The 13,050-nt window shown below is 42.7% G+C and overlaps 1 protein-coding gene across 2 annotated transcripts in view; it reads left to right on the top strand.

The window, feature by feature from the left end:
* kcnt2a (potassium channel, subfamily T, member 2a) overlaps nt 1–13,050 on the top strand; it is a 33,178-nt gene that overhangs the window by 14,522 nt on the left and 5,606 nt on the right. Inside the window, exons 14-23 of one of the 2 annotated variants that reach the window (XM_016451698.1) lie at nt 33–141; nt 4,307–4,456; nt 4,574–4,767; nt 5,880–6,090; nt 6,213–6,318; nt 6,674–6,846; nt 6,985–7,056; nt 10,962–11,096; nt 11,711–11,822; nt 11,954–12,055. In XM_016451698.1, coding sequence (XP_016307184.1) covers nt 33–141; nt 4,307–4,456; nt 4,574–4,767; nt 5,880–6,090; nt 6,213–6,318; nt 6,674–6,846; nt 6,985–7,056; nt 10,962–11,096; nt 11,711–11,822; nt 11,954–12,055 — 1,364 coding nt within the window. The remainder of the gene's footprint in view (nt 1–32; nt 142–4,306; nt 4,457–4,573; nt 4,768–5,879; nt 6,091–6,212; nt 6,319–6,673; nt 6,847–6,984; nt 7,057–10,961; nt 11,097–11,710; nt 11,823–11,953; nt 12,056–13,050) is intronic. The other variant, XM_016451699.1, reaches the window with a different exon arrangement.

The following is a 13,050-nucleotide window of genomic DNA, read 5'->3' as shown; positions in this document are numbered from 1 at the left end:
CAACACAGTTGTACTGCTATTTCGCCCTTCAGATCATATTGTTTGTGAGGAAGAGTTTAAATACGCTATGCTGGCCCTGAACTGCATCTGTCCTGCCACGTCCACCTTCATCACCCTGCTGGTGCACACATCTCAAGGCCTGTGAGTACACTAGCCTGATGACATATCAAAAGCACTTAAAGGAATAGTTCACCCAAAAACATTTTGAGGCTTGCACCACCGCAAACCCTAGTAGTAAAAAAAAAAACTACTGTCACTAAAGACACTTTAGTAAAATTAACAATGGAAAGCTGAGGACATAGATATTTTTACATATGCATTTGTAGGAGCTTCCCTTTTCAGATTCCCTTTCAGATTCAGAATTTGTGGAGTTAAATAAGTGGGTGTTTACACGACACTAAAAACATAAAACATTTTGTGTATTTTGGCCATTCATTTATGCGACAATGGCATTTTAGAGGCCTGAAAACACAAACTTTTGAAAACCATACCATTATTGTCTCTGTTTAAACTATAAAAACTGAATTTGTGAATACAGTGAAAACGTTTTCAGTCTATTAGTACGTGAGCAGACGTGTAGTTCCCCTTCTAGGGAACTCCACGTTGTGCCCCCTAAAGGGGCACATTGGGGAATGCAGCCTGCATGACCAGTGTCTGAAGCACGTGTGAAACAATGCCAATCTATTGGTCCACCTGGCCCATGACGTCATAGGCGGGGTGCCCGGAAGTATAAAAGGGCACCTGCTGAATACGTCATCCTCTTTGCTGTCTTCAGGAGCCGTCTGTTTGAAGTGCGTGTGATAGACCAAGGCAGGTGAGTGTTGTGGAGAGTGTGTGCCTCTGTGCCCGAGGTTTCTGACACTTGTGGACACACACGATCTATGCTTCATGTGTCTTGGTCGGGAGCTTGCGCGTTCGGTGCTCGAGGGTTCTGAGCACGCTCATTGTGAGTGTCTCCAACGAGAAACTCCGTTTGCGTTTGTCCCTCTTCTCGAGTGATGAGTAACAAGCGTTTGCGTCTCGTGGTTCGGGTCCCACTGTTGCCGAGGCACGGCGATGACTCGGATCGCGGCTTAAGGACACACAGTTTCTATGCGTCATGTGTCTTGGTCTGGAGCTTGCGCGTTCGGTGCTCGAGTGATTATTCACATGTTGTTATAGTTGCGCCGCCTCTACTACCATGACTCCTAAAAAAAACTTTTTCATTCCGCATCGCCCCATCAAGCTCTCGCTGGATCCGCTCCTCTGCTATCAACGAGAGGAATGTCTGTTCTTCCACAACAGACAAAAACTTTTTGGTTGTTAAAAAAAGGTGCGCTCGTTCAAAACAGTTGCGTTCGATCCTTTGCTGGCTGTGCTGATTTAAATCTAGTGGTTCTTTTGTGTTTGTGTCGCAAGTTCAGTGACGCAGGAAGTGACGATTCTCTCCGGCCAATCTGTGATCAGCAGAGTTTACACGTCACGTTTTGGTAACGGTACGGTTCACTTGGAACTCCCAAAAAGTGAACCGTACCGAGCCGTACCGTGCCGTACCATGCAGTGGAAAAGCGCCATAAATGGGTTGTCAGAGGCTGCAGATACTACTGGGTTATGACGAAGTGTGAGCACAGAATCGTTTCAGCCTGATCCTGCGAAATCGTGGGCGGAACTATATTCAGCTCGGGCCGTGCCTCTCTAATATGCATGTTATTGTGTATGGAGAGCCTCGCTGGGCGTGAATACATTTTTATACTCTGTGGACAAAAGCTTGCGAGCTTTCTTTCCCTTGGTGTTTTCAGCACCTAAGAGTGGTTATGGAGAATGTTCCTTCCTGTAATAAGCCAGATGGGTTTAGGAGTGGGCTGCCTTCCCAGGCTTCTGGGTATTTTTAAGTGGGCGGTCCTCCACAAAAACCTCCCGCCTAGTGAGTTGGGGCTGAGTACACTGCTCCCCCTCTTCAAGGATTTAAGTGAGCAGTCCCTGCTCAGAGTATAGCTGTACAGAGTATTGAGCTTATGCTCCAGCTCAAGCTTACTTTAATCTGGAATATGGCGGTCTGAGGGCAGCTATGTTCTAGCCTGGCTTGGGTTCCCCTTGGCTCAAGCTCTCTCAAGTAAGTGCTGAAGTCTTTGTCCTGTCTTATCTGAGGGAACTGCTATTTGAGGATAGCTGTGTCCAGCCCTCTAGTGTTTTTGGCCACGGCTTACATCAGGCTTTGATCTCGGGGTGGTTATATTACAGTCATTGTTATGGCAGGACGGGCTTACTTGAATACAGCTATCTGAGGCTAGCTGTGTCTTACTAGCAGTTGCGGTGAGCCCTCTCCTGGAGTGATCCCCTTTCCTAGAGACTAACTATCTGAGGATAGCTATGTGATAGCTCAGTGATTGCTCCCCTGCTTACGGTTTTAAGTAGTGGTCTCCTTGGGCTCTTGCCTAGACAGTGCTATCTCCCCTGCTAGGGTTGTAAGTAGATAGCCCACTCTGGGCAGCTTTGCAGGAAGGTTTTGCCTGGCTATCTAGGCTAGCTGTGTATGGTTATTCTGGTCTACAAGCCTTCATAATACCTTTAGGACATAGCTATCTGAGGATAGCTGTGTTCTAGCTTAGCAGCTATTTCTCCTTACCGGGATTTAAGTAGCTACCTTTGAGCTCCTCTAGAGGCTTTCTAGTTTAGTCTATTCAGTGGTCTTGTGTATCCAGGCTTATATGGCTCACATAGCATAGCTATCTGAGGATAGTTGTGCTCTTAACTTGGGTGGGATGTTCCCCTTGATCTAATCGGGTTCCCCATTTCTGCCAAGTTGTGTGAGCAGCCCGTGGTGCAGTGGCATGGCCCCTTTCTGAGGAAAGGCTTGGTGTACGTCTGTCGCTTCCTTGGTGCTCCCCCAGCAGGTGGGCAGGCATGCGCCTCGGCATGGCTGGATTTCGTTCCCCAATGTGCCCCCTAGGGGGGCGCAGCGTGAAGTTGGCTAGAAGGGGAACGCATGTAACCATGGTTCCCGAGAGGGAACGAGACACTGTGCCCCCTTGTCATGCCCTTGGCCTGCCTGTTTATGTCTCCTTCAGACAGCTACGTGGATGACGTATTCAGCAGGTACCCTTTTATACCTCCGGGCACCCCACCTATGACGTCATGGGCCAGGTGGACCGATAGATTGATGTTGCTTCAGACACCGGTCATGCAGGTTTTGACAACAATCGTTTTGACAACGTTGTTGTCTATACAGGGCTGCAGACAAACAATTTTGATAATCGATTAATCTAATTACAACGATCAATCAACTAAACATAATTTATTTTATCAATTAATCAGTAGGCTTTGATTGACTATTCAACTTTTGCAGTTAGTTAAAACACTGAGTTACACAAGTTCTGTATGTATTTATATATAGATGTGCTTTATAGCAGAAATTAAGTTGTAATTCTACTGAAAGTGAGACTGACACTGTTTTTTCATGTTTAATTCTGTAAAACTGCTTGCTTTAAAGCAGTCTATTGCATTAAGTGTTATATAAATAAAAGTGACGTGACTTTACTGGAGTGCCAATAGCAGAGCTGGTGCAACAACCACATTGTTATGATCAGATGCTTTCTTAACTGCTGTTTTCGCTTATCGGGGCTTTTACACATGACAGCAATTTTTGCTTGTAGTTTTGTAAAAGTTTCCCACATTCTACTGGTTTGGTTTCGTTTGCACATCTCTTGAGCATGTCTTCTATTGGATTACAGCCTGGAGAGCTGAGTTACAGTCTTGCGCTACAGCGCCACACTTGTCAAACCACGTTATTGCAGGCCCTTACATTAGGTCATATGAGACTAAATGACTAAAATATTTGTAGACAATTTATTGTTGTTGTTGTTGTTCGCAATGCTGACTTATCGTTTCAGACCGGTCTGTATGTGAAACTTCAAAAATGCAAAGAAAAACCTTTTTTTGTACATTGTTGCCATGCAAATGTACCCTAAATCATGCAAGGTGATTTACTTAGGTTTGTGGTAGTCAGTTTACTGATATTTATGCCATTATTTAACACCCCAATAAGCACGTCTTAACCTATTTTGTGCCTGCATTGTTAGTAGGTTAGACACCCCGATTGCTCTGCTTGTTTGTGATCCTACACTAATTTGCGCTGGTAAATTGCACTGTGTTCTTTAATTTGCAAATTGTCAGTAGATCAACTTTCCACTCCCATAGGCAATTGCGATCTCACGCTAATTTGCCCTTTTTAGTGAATCTGGCCATTGGATTTTGTTATTCACTCACCCCACAAGTTGTAAAACTCAAAAGCAAAATTCTATATGATATGATGTGTGTATCTCTGCAGAGAGGGCCAGCATTCTCCTGAGGACTGGCACAGGATTTATGGGAAATGCTCAGGAAATGAAGTGTACAGCATTGTTCTGAAAGAAAGCATCTTCTTTTCTGAGTATGAGGGAAAGAGCTTCCCTTATGCCTCCTTTAATGCATATAATAAGTGAGTATGTGGGAAAAGCATATTTGAGAAATGCATTAAATCTTGCAGTACAGTAAAAATGACATTTGATTCCTCAAAAATGGCCACTTCTTGTGTAAATATCTATCATGTTTGTAGGTACGGCATCTGTCTCATTGGAGTCTGTCCTGACGACACTAAGAATATACTGCTGAACCCTGGTCCTCAGCACATCATGAAACCTTTGGACGTGTGCTTCTACATCAGTCTCACCAAGGAGGAGAATTCCTGCTTTAAGGCCAAGAAAGGAAACAAGACTCAACCTCCAACCAGCAGCGCTATTACTAGCATGGGTCAGACAAATAAACATTATAATAATTCAAAGAAAGATAATGTACATATCACAGCAATACCATTCAAAAGTTTGGGGTCGGTAAGATTTTTTATGTTTTTGAAAGAAGTCTTTTATGCTTATCAAGGCTCTATTTATTTGATAAAAATTACAGTAAATGAAGTAACAATTTGGTAATATTGTGAAATATTATCACAATTTAAAATAAATGCTTTCTATTTTAATATATTTTAAAATGTAATTTATTCCTGTGATGCACAGCTGAATTTTCAGCATCATTACTCCAGTCTTCAGTGTCACATAATCCTTCAGAAATCATTCTAATATGCTGAAACAAAAATCAAGAAACATTTCTTATCAATGTTAAAAACTGTCACACTGCTTAATATTATTGTTGAAACAGTGATATATTTTTTCAAGATTTCTTCATAAATAGAAAGTTCAGAAGAATAGCCTTTACTGCCACTTTTGATTTAATTTGTCCTTGATGAATAAATGTATTATTTCTTCAACATTAAAAATCTCCTCTTTTTTTGTTTTGTAATTTTTTAATATATTTTTTTCTTCTGTAAAACACAATTGGTGAATTTTTGAAGAGAATCCTGCCCACTCTTTTCCATATAATGTAAGTGAATGGGTGTGTCGACTTACAAAATGACAAAAAGCACCATAATCTTCCCCTCAGCCTTAGTGAGCATAAGAGACTTTCAAAAATACTCCCATTTCTGAAATGAACGACAAATGTCACACATACTACGCAAGTGGTGTATATCCAAACATTTTAAATGTCTGTGCCATTATAATTTTGAGAGTTTCAGCAGAGAAGTGTTTCATTGTGTAACAACTTAAAGGGGTCATGTGATGTTGCTAAAAAGAAAGTAGTTTCGCTTTCACAACGAAACACAGCGTCAAACACGGTGGGCTAGAGTGAGTAGAGGCCGGCGGCTAGAGTGTAACAATCCAAATAGAAAGGAAAAATTGAAATTGCATCATATGACCCCTTTAAATTTCAGACATTTGGTGCACTTTAAATTCTTTCAAAAACATGTGGATGAAAAATGTGATGTTGTTTCTATATTTTTGTCTAAAGGTTTTTGTTTGTATTTCCTAAAGGTACCATGGCTATAGACATGCAGGAAATTAACATTCCGTCCAGTTTAGGTCCATCGCTCTCAACTGAAACTAATACATCTGAGAAGAGAAAACCAAACATGGTTCCTGTTCTGGTATTGCCTGATTCACCTTCCTTTCAGACTGGCAACCTGCTCATCGATGAGTCAAAGAGCCCATGTCAGCCTTGCACTAGAAATGAAGGCAGCAATGGGTAATTATTTCTTTCACTGAGAGAGAAAATAATCTGTTTGTTTGATTAAATGTCAACAAAGAAACACTGAGTAATGTCAAGACGGCTGCTACGGGAATGAGATCTCCTGAACTTTTTTGCAGTTACATTAAAGGATATCCTCCAGATTTACCCTACATTGGAAGCTCACCGATACTTTGCCATTTACGGAAAGAGAAAGCACCCAAATGTTGTATGCAGCTAGAAAAGGTATTACATACAGTATCTTGATTACACTTGGGTGGACAATCTAAATTTACAACAATAATTGTACTAAATTACAAGTAGAAAGGAAAAGTTTACGTTAAAGTGATTAAAAGCAACAGTAAAAACATTTACAAAAGATTTCCATTTCAAATAAATGGTGTTCTTTTCAACTTCTACAAAAATATTAAGCAGCACAACTGTTTTCAACATTGATAATAAGAAGAAAAGTTTCTTGAGCAGCAAATCAGCATATTACACTGATTTCTGAACAATCATGCGACACTGAACAAGTTGTTTCCATTGTGGTCCTTGATGGTAATATTGCATTGCTTTATTTTCATGTCAGTTTTTGTCCAAGACCTGCAACCACAAAGACAAAGAAGATGTCAAAGCATACGGTTTGAAGAATAAGCTCATCATTGTGTCTGCTGAGACCACCGGAAATGGCCTGTACAACTTCATCCTCCCATTACGAGCCTCTTACAGATCAGAGAATGAACTGTGTCCCATCGTGCTGCTCTTGGAACATGAGTAAACATCCTTTATTTACACATCACTCTCCTTCACCTCGTTAATTGAGCTTTACTTTAGTTGCCAATATTTTGTAGTCTTGTAGTTATAGTTAAATTTTCCCTGATGTCTACATAATACTGAATTTCTTTTTTTTAGGCCAGGCGCAGAGTTTCTTGAGACTGTCTGTTGGTTCCCAATGATATATTACTTGCTTGGATCAATCGACAGGCAAGAGACATTATCATGAAACATGAAACATTACCGTGTTTGTTTGTATCCCATCCTCAAATAATGCATTTACAATTTGTCGTCCGGAAGAAGATAAGCCTGCTGTTGTACACTGAGTGTCACCTTCTTGCGATAACAAAGACATTGTATTAGCTCACTCACTTGACAGTAGAGTGCCGAAGGAACGAGTCCTAAAACCCTGAAACAAATGAGCATTTTTGAACTTCTGATTCCATCATTCTGAATTCAGAAAACCTGGGTTATTGTCATTCTAAACCCCACTTTTAACCCCAGGTGTAGTTTAGAAGTGGGGTTAGCACTGCTGTTTACCCGGGGTTATGAAAGCCTGCTCTGGAGCAAGGTTAGCACTGCTTATGTGGTGCCAAATGTGTACAGTGTAAAACAAAGTCATGTTAGAATGTTATGGCTAGATGCTTAGTAACAGATTCCCACTCACATGCCTCGTATTCATGTGCTTTGGACAGTCACAGAAACATTGTGCATTGAGTGAAAAATGGTGGCAGAAAATGGATCATTTGGAGGGAAGAAAAGACTGTCTCATACCTTCATAGACCAAAAATTGTATTCCAGAAAAACTAGTAGTATAGTCAGCAATATATAAGATGCTAGAGCCATCATGTAAACAGACCACACATTACGTTCATCTGATCAATGACACTTACAACGCAAATAGGAGTGTTGCGTTGAATCACACTTGGGGGAAACTTAGAATACTGAAGCCTGATTTGTTAACATTTGTGCAGCTGCACAAACTTCTGGCATTTCAGCCTACCAAAACAGGTGGTACTGACTGCTTATATAAGTCAACCCTGAATGACATTCAGTCATATTCTTTCGACTGAGAAGCGGCAGCGTCATTAGTAACCAGAGCGTTCCCTTTTGAAATGGTCTCTCACGTTGTGTTAAATCACGCATGGGGAACAATATACCATAGCGCCATGCTAGAAGTGCAGAACGGAAGCCGTCCTGCAATCCCAGCCCTAGGGTGCCGCCATGAGGGCCCTAAGAAACATAGGCTAAGCTGTGAGGCTCGGACCACCGGCTGGAGCACGCAGTCAAGACACTGTAGACCACTTACTAGGGGTCCAAGACAATTATGTGGACAAGATCCATGCCTGAAGGGCACGGATGTCCAGATCATAAATCCTAGCAAAGGTAGATGGTGATGACCAGCCAGCTGCCTGGCAAATATCCCCAATGGTAACTCCACTGGTCCAAGCCCAGGAGGAAGCCATCCCCCTAGTGGAGTGGGCCCTCACTGAAATGGGGGCACTCAGAGCCCACTGAGGCATAAGCCAGGGCTACTGCATGAACTATCCAGCAGAATAATCTCAGCTTCGTAACTGGCAGCCCTTTAGAGCGGTCTCCGAAGCACACAACGAGCTCCTCTGACTGCCGATATTGGCTAGAGCGCTCCACATAAATCCTGAGGGCCTGGACCAGGCAAAGTAAGTTAGCTCCCTGCTCATCTTCCGAGGAAGGGAGAGCTAACAGGGTGATGACCTTCACTCGGAACGGAGTAGAGAGCACTTTAAGTTAGTAACCTAGCTTGGGTTTGAAGATGACCTTACAGTCGTTTGGCCCAATCGCCAAACAGGAAGCACTCACCAAGAACACTTGAAAGTCACCCACACACTTGACAGATACTAAATCTAGCAGCAGGGTGGTCTTAAGCGACAAGGACTGGAAGTCAGCCACCTGGAGCGACTCAAATGGAGGGCCTTGATGACTGTAGACAGGTCTCAAATAGGAACAGTATGAGGGTAAGATAGGTTAAGTCTCCTGGCTCTATTGAGCATAGAAGGGGTGCGCCCCTTATCCAGCAGCTCTTTTAAAAAGGACAAGTGGTTGCTAGCTCACAAGACGATGGGTCTTCGTTTTGGATTGCACACCAGTCAGAAAAGAGGGACCAGTTTAGGGCATAGAGGGAACCTCTTGCTTGAGAAAGGAGGTCTTTCCTCAGTGGAATCAGCCAGGGAACTGTCGATGACAGCCGTATTAGGTCGGGGAACCACAACTGGTTTCGCCAGAGTAGAGCCACCAGTAGGACTCAGCATCCAGTCTCCCTGATCTGTCTGATGAGCTGAAGGAGCAGAACAATCAGGGGAAAAGGTGCAAGGATCTGTTTCAAAGTCAGCATCCTGTATGGCCGCCTCATTAAGGAGCAATTCAGGAGACTGAAATCTAGGATGGGCCTGAGCCAACCATCTGTCTTTGGGATGAGAAAATGATGGCTTCCTGACTCCTTGTTCTCTGGTAGGACCGCTTTAATGGCTCGCTTCACCAGCAGATACTGCACTTCGGAGAGCAGATGGTGGGCTCAGTGAATTGTGGTAGTTTGTTCGGCATGTGCAAAGTGTGAGGGATGGCCCAGCTTTGACAGTGTGAACAAAGGCTTCAACACCCAGAGCTGAATGGGGGATTGGAATGCAAACGCAAGACTTCTTCAAGGGATCAGTGGAAGTGAGGGTGGCGGAGTTGGAAGAGTGAGCCGAGTAGGGTGAGTTTGTCATGAACTTCTGGAAAGAATGGTGCTGGTCTCTGATGGGAGGCTCACTGGTGGTGCTCTGGCAAAAATATTTCATCCAGACGGCTCCGGACGGGCTCTACTGGGGCTGACCACTCCAAGCCAAGTTCTTGAACAGCCTTCATGCAAATGTGCTAGCTGTCCACACTGGGCCGTACACCACCCTTGGGCAGAAGGGAGCCGGGGTCCTCCACGGAGCTGGACTAATCCTCTGTATTAGAGGCTGGCAGTGACATGGGATCATCGGCAGCAACCTCTTCAGATCCTCCAAAGGGGAGCATGACGCTCGTTTCAGATGAAGAGTGCTGATCCTCTTGGGAAAAAAGCACAGGAAATCATCTCGCTGTGAAGAGGGCGAGACATGCGGGCCTTGCGCTGGCATGAGCTCACTCGAGGCTGTCTTCTCAGGCCTCTGACTTCGCTGTTTCTCCCTCCGAGGCTCCTGGGAGGAGAGAAACTGGAGAGCATGGGGAGTGGAGAGGGAAGGGGACACCTTCACTGACAAAGGTGTTCTGCAGGTGTAGAGAGGCAAGACACATGCTCTCACAATGAGAGCAATCTGTCTCAGTGAGCGCCACCTCAGCGTGCGCACGGCCTAGGCAAGGGAAACACTCACTGTGCTCGTCTGACTCGTGCAGGGGTGCCCTGCATGTTCCACATTTGTGGTGTGGCAATCTGAATCAGACGTCACTGAAATTTGCTCAATTAGAACTGAAAATTTGCTCTGAACTGTCACCGGAAGCTGCAGGGGAGAAACGCTGAGAGGGAGAGCATCTTACCTCTGCTGGGACTCTTCTACGTGAGTAGCAGGCTTCTTGTTCTTTGTCTTCAGAGTCCAGTGGGGAGATGGTCTTTACAGTGAAGGAGAATGATTCAGATGAAATGGCATTCAGTGGCAACTTATATAGGTAGTCGGGCCAGCCTGTTTTGGCAGGCTGAAATGCCATAGGTTTGTGCAGCTGCCCAGACATTAACAAACGTCAGGCTTTAGTATTCAGAGGAAAACTGAGCTTGCCCCAAGCGTGATTCAACACAACATGAGAGACCATTTCAAAAGCTAACCAGATTTCTCCAGGGTTTCTAATGAATAAAGACAATGAAGTCATGCCAACGTGGTGTAGGCCTAGTTTGTTTATAGCCTAACTACAGCTTTCACCTTTGGTGATTGTATCTAGGCTTAAAATTCAATAAAAGTTGTGTTCATTTGAGAAGTTTGATGAACAAAATATGTAAGAATCATACATTTTGTTGATCACAGAGCTTACATTTTCTGCAATAATTCAAAAGCCAATGGAAAATCTTACTGGCTTCTTGTCTAGGAAACCAGAGTGATGCAAATCTATCTATCTCCTTACAGTCTGGATGACCTGTTGCGTTGTGGCGTCTCGTTTGCTGCTAATATGGTGGTTGTGGATAAGGAGAGCACCATGTCCGCTGAGGAAGACTATATGGCTGATGCAAAAACTATCGTTAATGTCCAGACCCTGTTCAGGTCAGAGACTGTTTGAGATTTTGAGATTCCCAAAGGGTTAAATATATTTGAAATTACCCATATGTAATGAAGTTGCAATTTAGTACGTTTAAAATACATTTCTTAATCAAGTACTTCACATGTCAACACTTCAAAATAAGTGTATTTTGGTTTTTTTAAAGCATGGCAAAATATTATTAAATAATAATTGAAAATATGCTTTAAAAACTTTCAATTTGACATTATTAGAAAGTGCACTATTTAAAAGTCAAATAAAAGTTCGCCAGAAATGACAATTTTGCCATATTTATCCACCCTTGAAGTTGTTTCAAACCTGTACGAGTTTCTTTCTTCTGTTGCAAACAAAAAAAGATATATACTACTTCTAAATATTTTCTTTTGTGTTCAGCAGAAGAAATTGTTAGGAAACATAGTAATGAAACTGTACCCTCTTTAAGCACACGTTAGGTACACTCTTTAGTTGGCTTTTTATTTCATTATAATATCATAGTATCTTTTTTTTTTTTAAACATCCTTGTTAGATTGTAAGTGCTTATTCAGTTCAGTTAAGAGCACTTGTTTTTCACAAGGGAACAGAAGATCTTAAGTAACTGAAATGAATGGCTGGTCTATAGGTTGTTCTCCGGCCTCAACATCATCACAGAGTTAACCCATCCCGCTAACATGAGATTCATGCAGTTCAGTGTAAAGGACGGTCACACACTGGCCTTCTCCAAACTAGAGAAGGTGAGCAGACATTCATAACATGCTTTCTGTCACTCTCATTTGAATAAATCATAAAATAATGGTTTTGCTTTGATTATACTGTTTGGGCCTAAACCTTCTTCCATGTTTTTTTGCATGGCTTCATGGAGCAGAAAGAAAGAGAGAAAGGCTCAAACCTGTCCTTCATATTTCGCCTGCCTTTTACAGCTGGTAGGGTGTTTAGCATTGGGATGCTGGACACACTGCTCTATCAGGTACGAAGACAACAAGTGCTGCTGCCTGTTGAGCTGAAATTATTTTTTGCCTGTGTGCCTGCTAACGACCACTAGATGGAAACATTAGCAAGAATGGAGATACTAGATGTAAACACTAGATGTCCTTACAAATACAGATCACATTGCATATCAGTCATTACAGTTGTGGAACTCGATTTAGCACATTAAACTATTTTCTTGCCTATATACAATACCATTCAAATGTTTGGGGTCAATAAGTTTTTTTTTAAGAAATAAACAAATACTTTTATTAAGCATGCAATTGAAATTAAATTGCATTGCATTAAATTGATAAAAAAAAAAAGTCACAGTAACAACTTTTGCATTTTTACAAAAGACTTCTATTTCAAATAAATGCATTTTTTTTTTCTATTCATCAAATAGTCCTGCACATAATTAAAAATGTTTTCTTAAGCCTTCTGAAGGTGTTAGGGATTCTATGAGAGAGGACTCAAATGCAGAATGAGTGATCAGTTTATTTACAATACTGACAGGACAAGAGATGGTGGGAGTGGGGAGTGGACACAGCTCAAACAGAAGGCAGGGATAAGACTCGTAGACAGGCAGGCTGAGAGAAGGCCGTTGGGTCCAGCCTGGGATGACAGTAGGCCAGTGAGGGGAAGAGGCTGTGCAGATGGAGACCGGAGGTTGGCAGTGGTGGCCTGACAGGAACACGAAGCTCGGCCACTCCACACTCGTGGTCTCCCAGGCACTGCACAGGCCTAGCTGTGAGTCAGATCCAGGGAGAGGACCGGTAGCTCAGTCTGCAGGACAGGACAGGACTGGACAGGACGGAAGACAGACAAGGGACTAGAACAAAACTCTACAAACTAATAAATAGGAAATACTCAGTATCAAAAAGAATAGTAGATGAACTAGCAAACACAGAGAAGATAGAATAACGAACTGGCAAAACAAAAGGGAAAGGGAGAACAATATAAAGGAGCAGAGAACATGAGGAACAAATGACAACA

Source organism: Sinocyclocheilus anshuiensis, unplaced genomic scaffold (assembly GCF_001515605.1).
Source record: "Sinocyclocheilus anshuiensis isolate Anshui unplaced genomic scaffold, SAMN03320099.WGS_v1.1 scaffold723, whole genome shotgun sequence".
NCBI classification, from domain to species: Eukaryota; Metazoa; Chordata; class Actinopteri; order Cypriniformes; family Cyprinidae; genus Sinocyclocheilus; species Sinocyclocheilus anshuiensis.
This window is presented reverse-complemented; position numbering and strand designations above follow the sequence as displayed.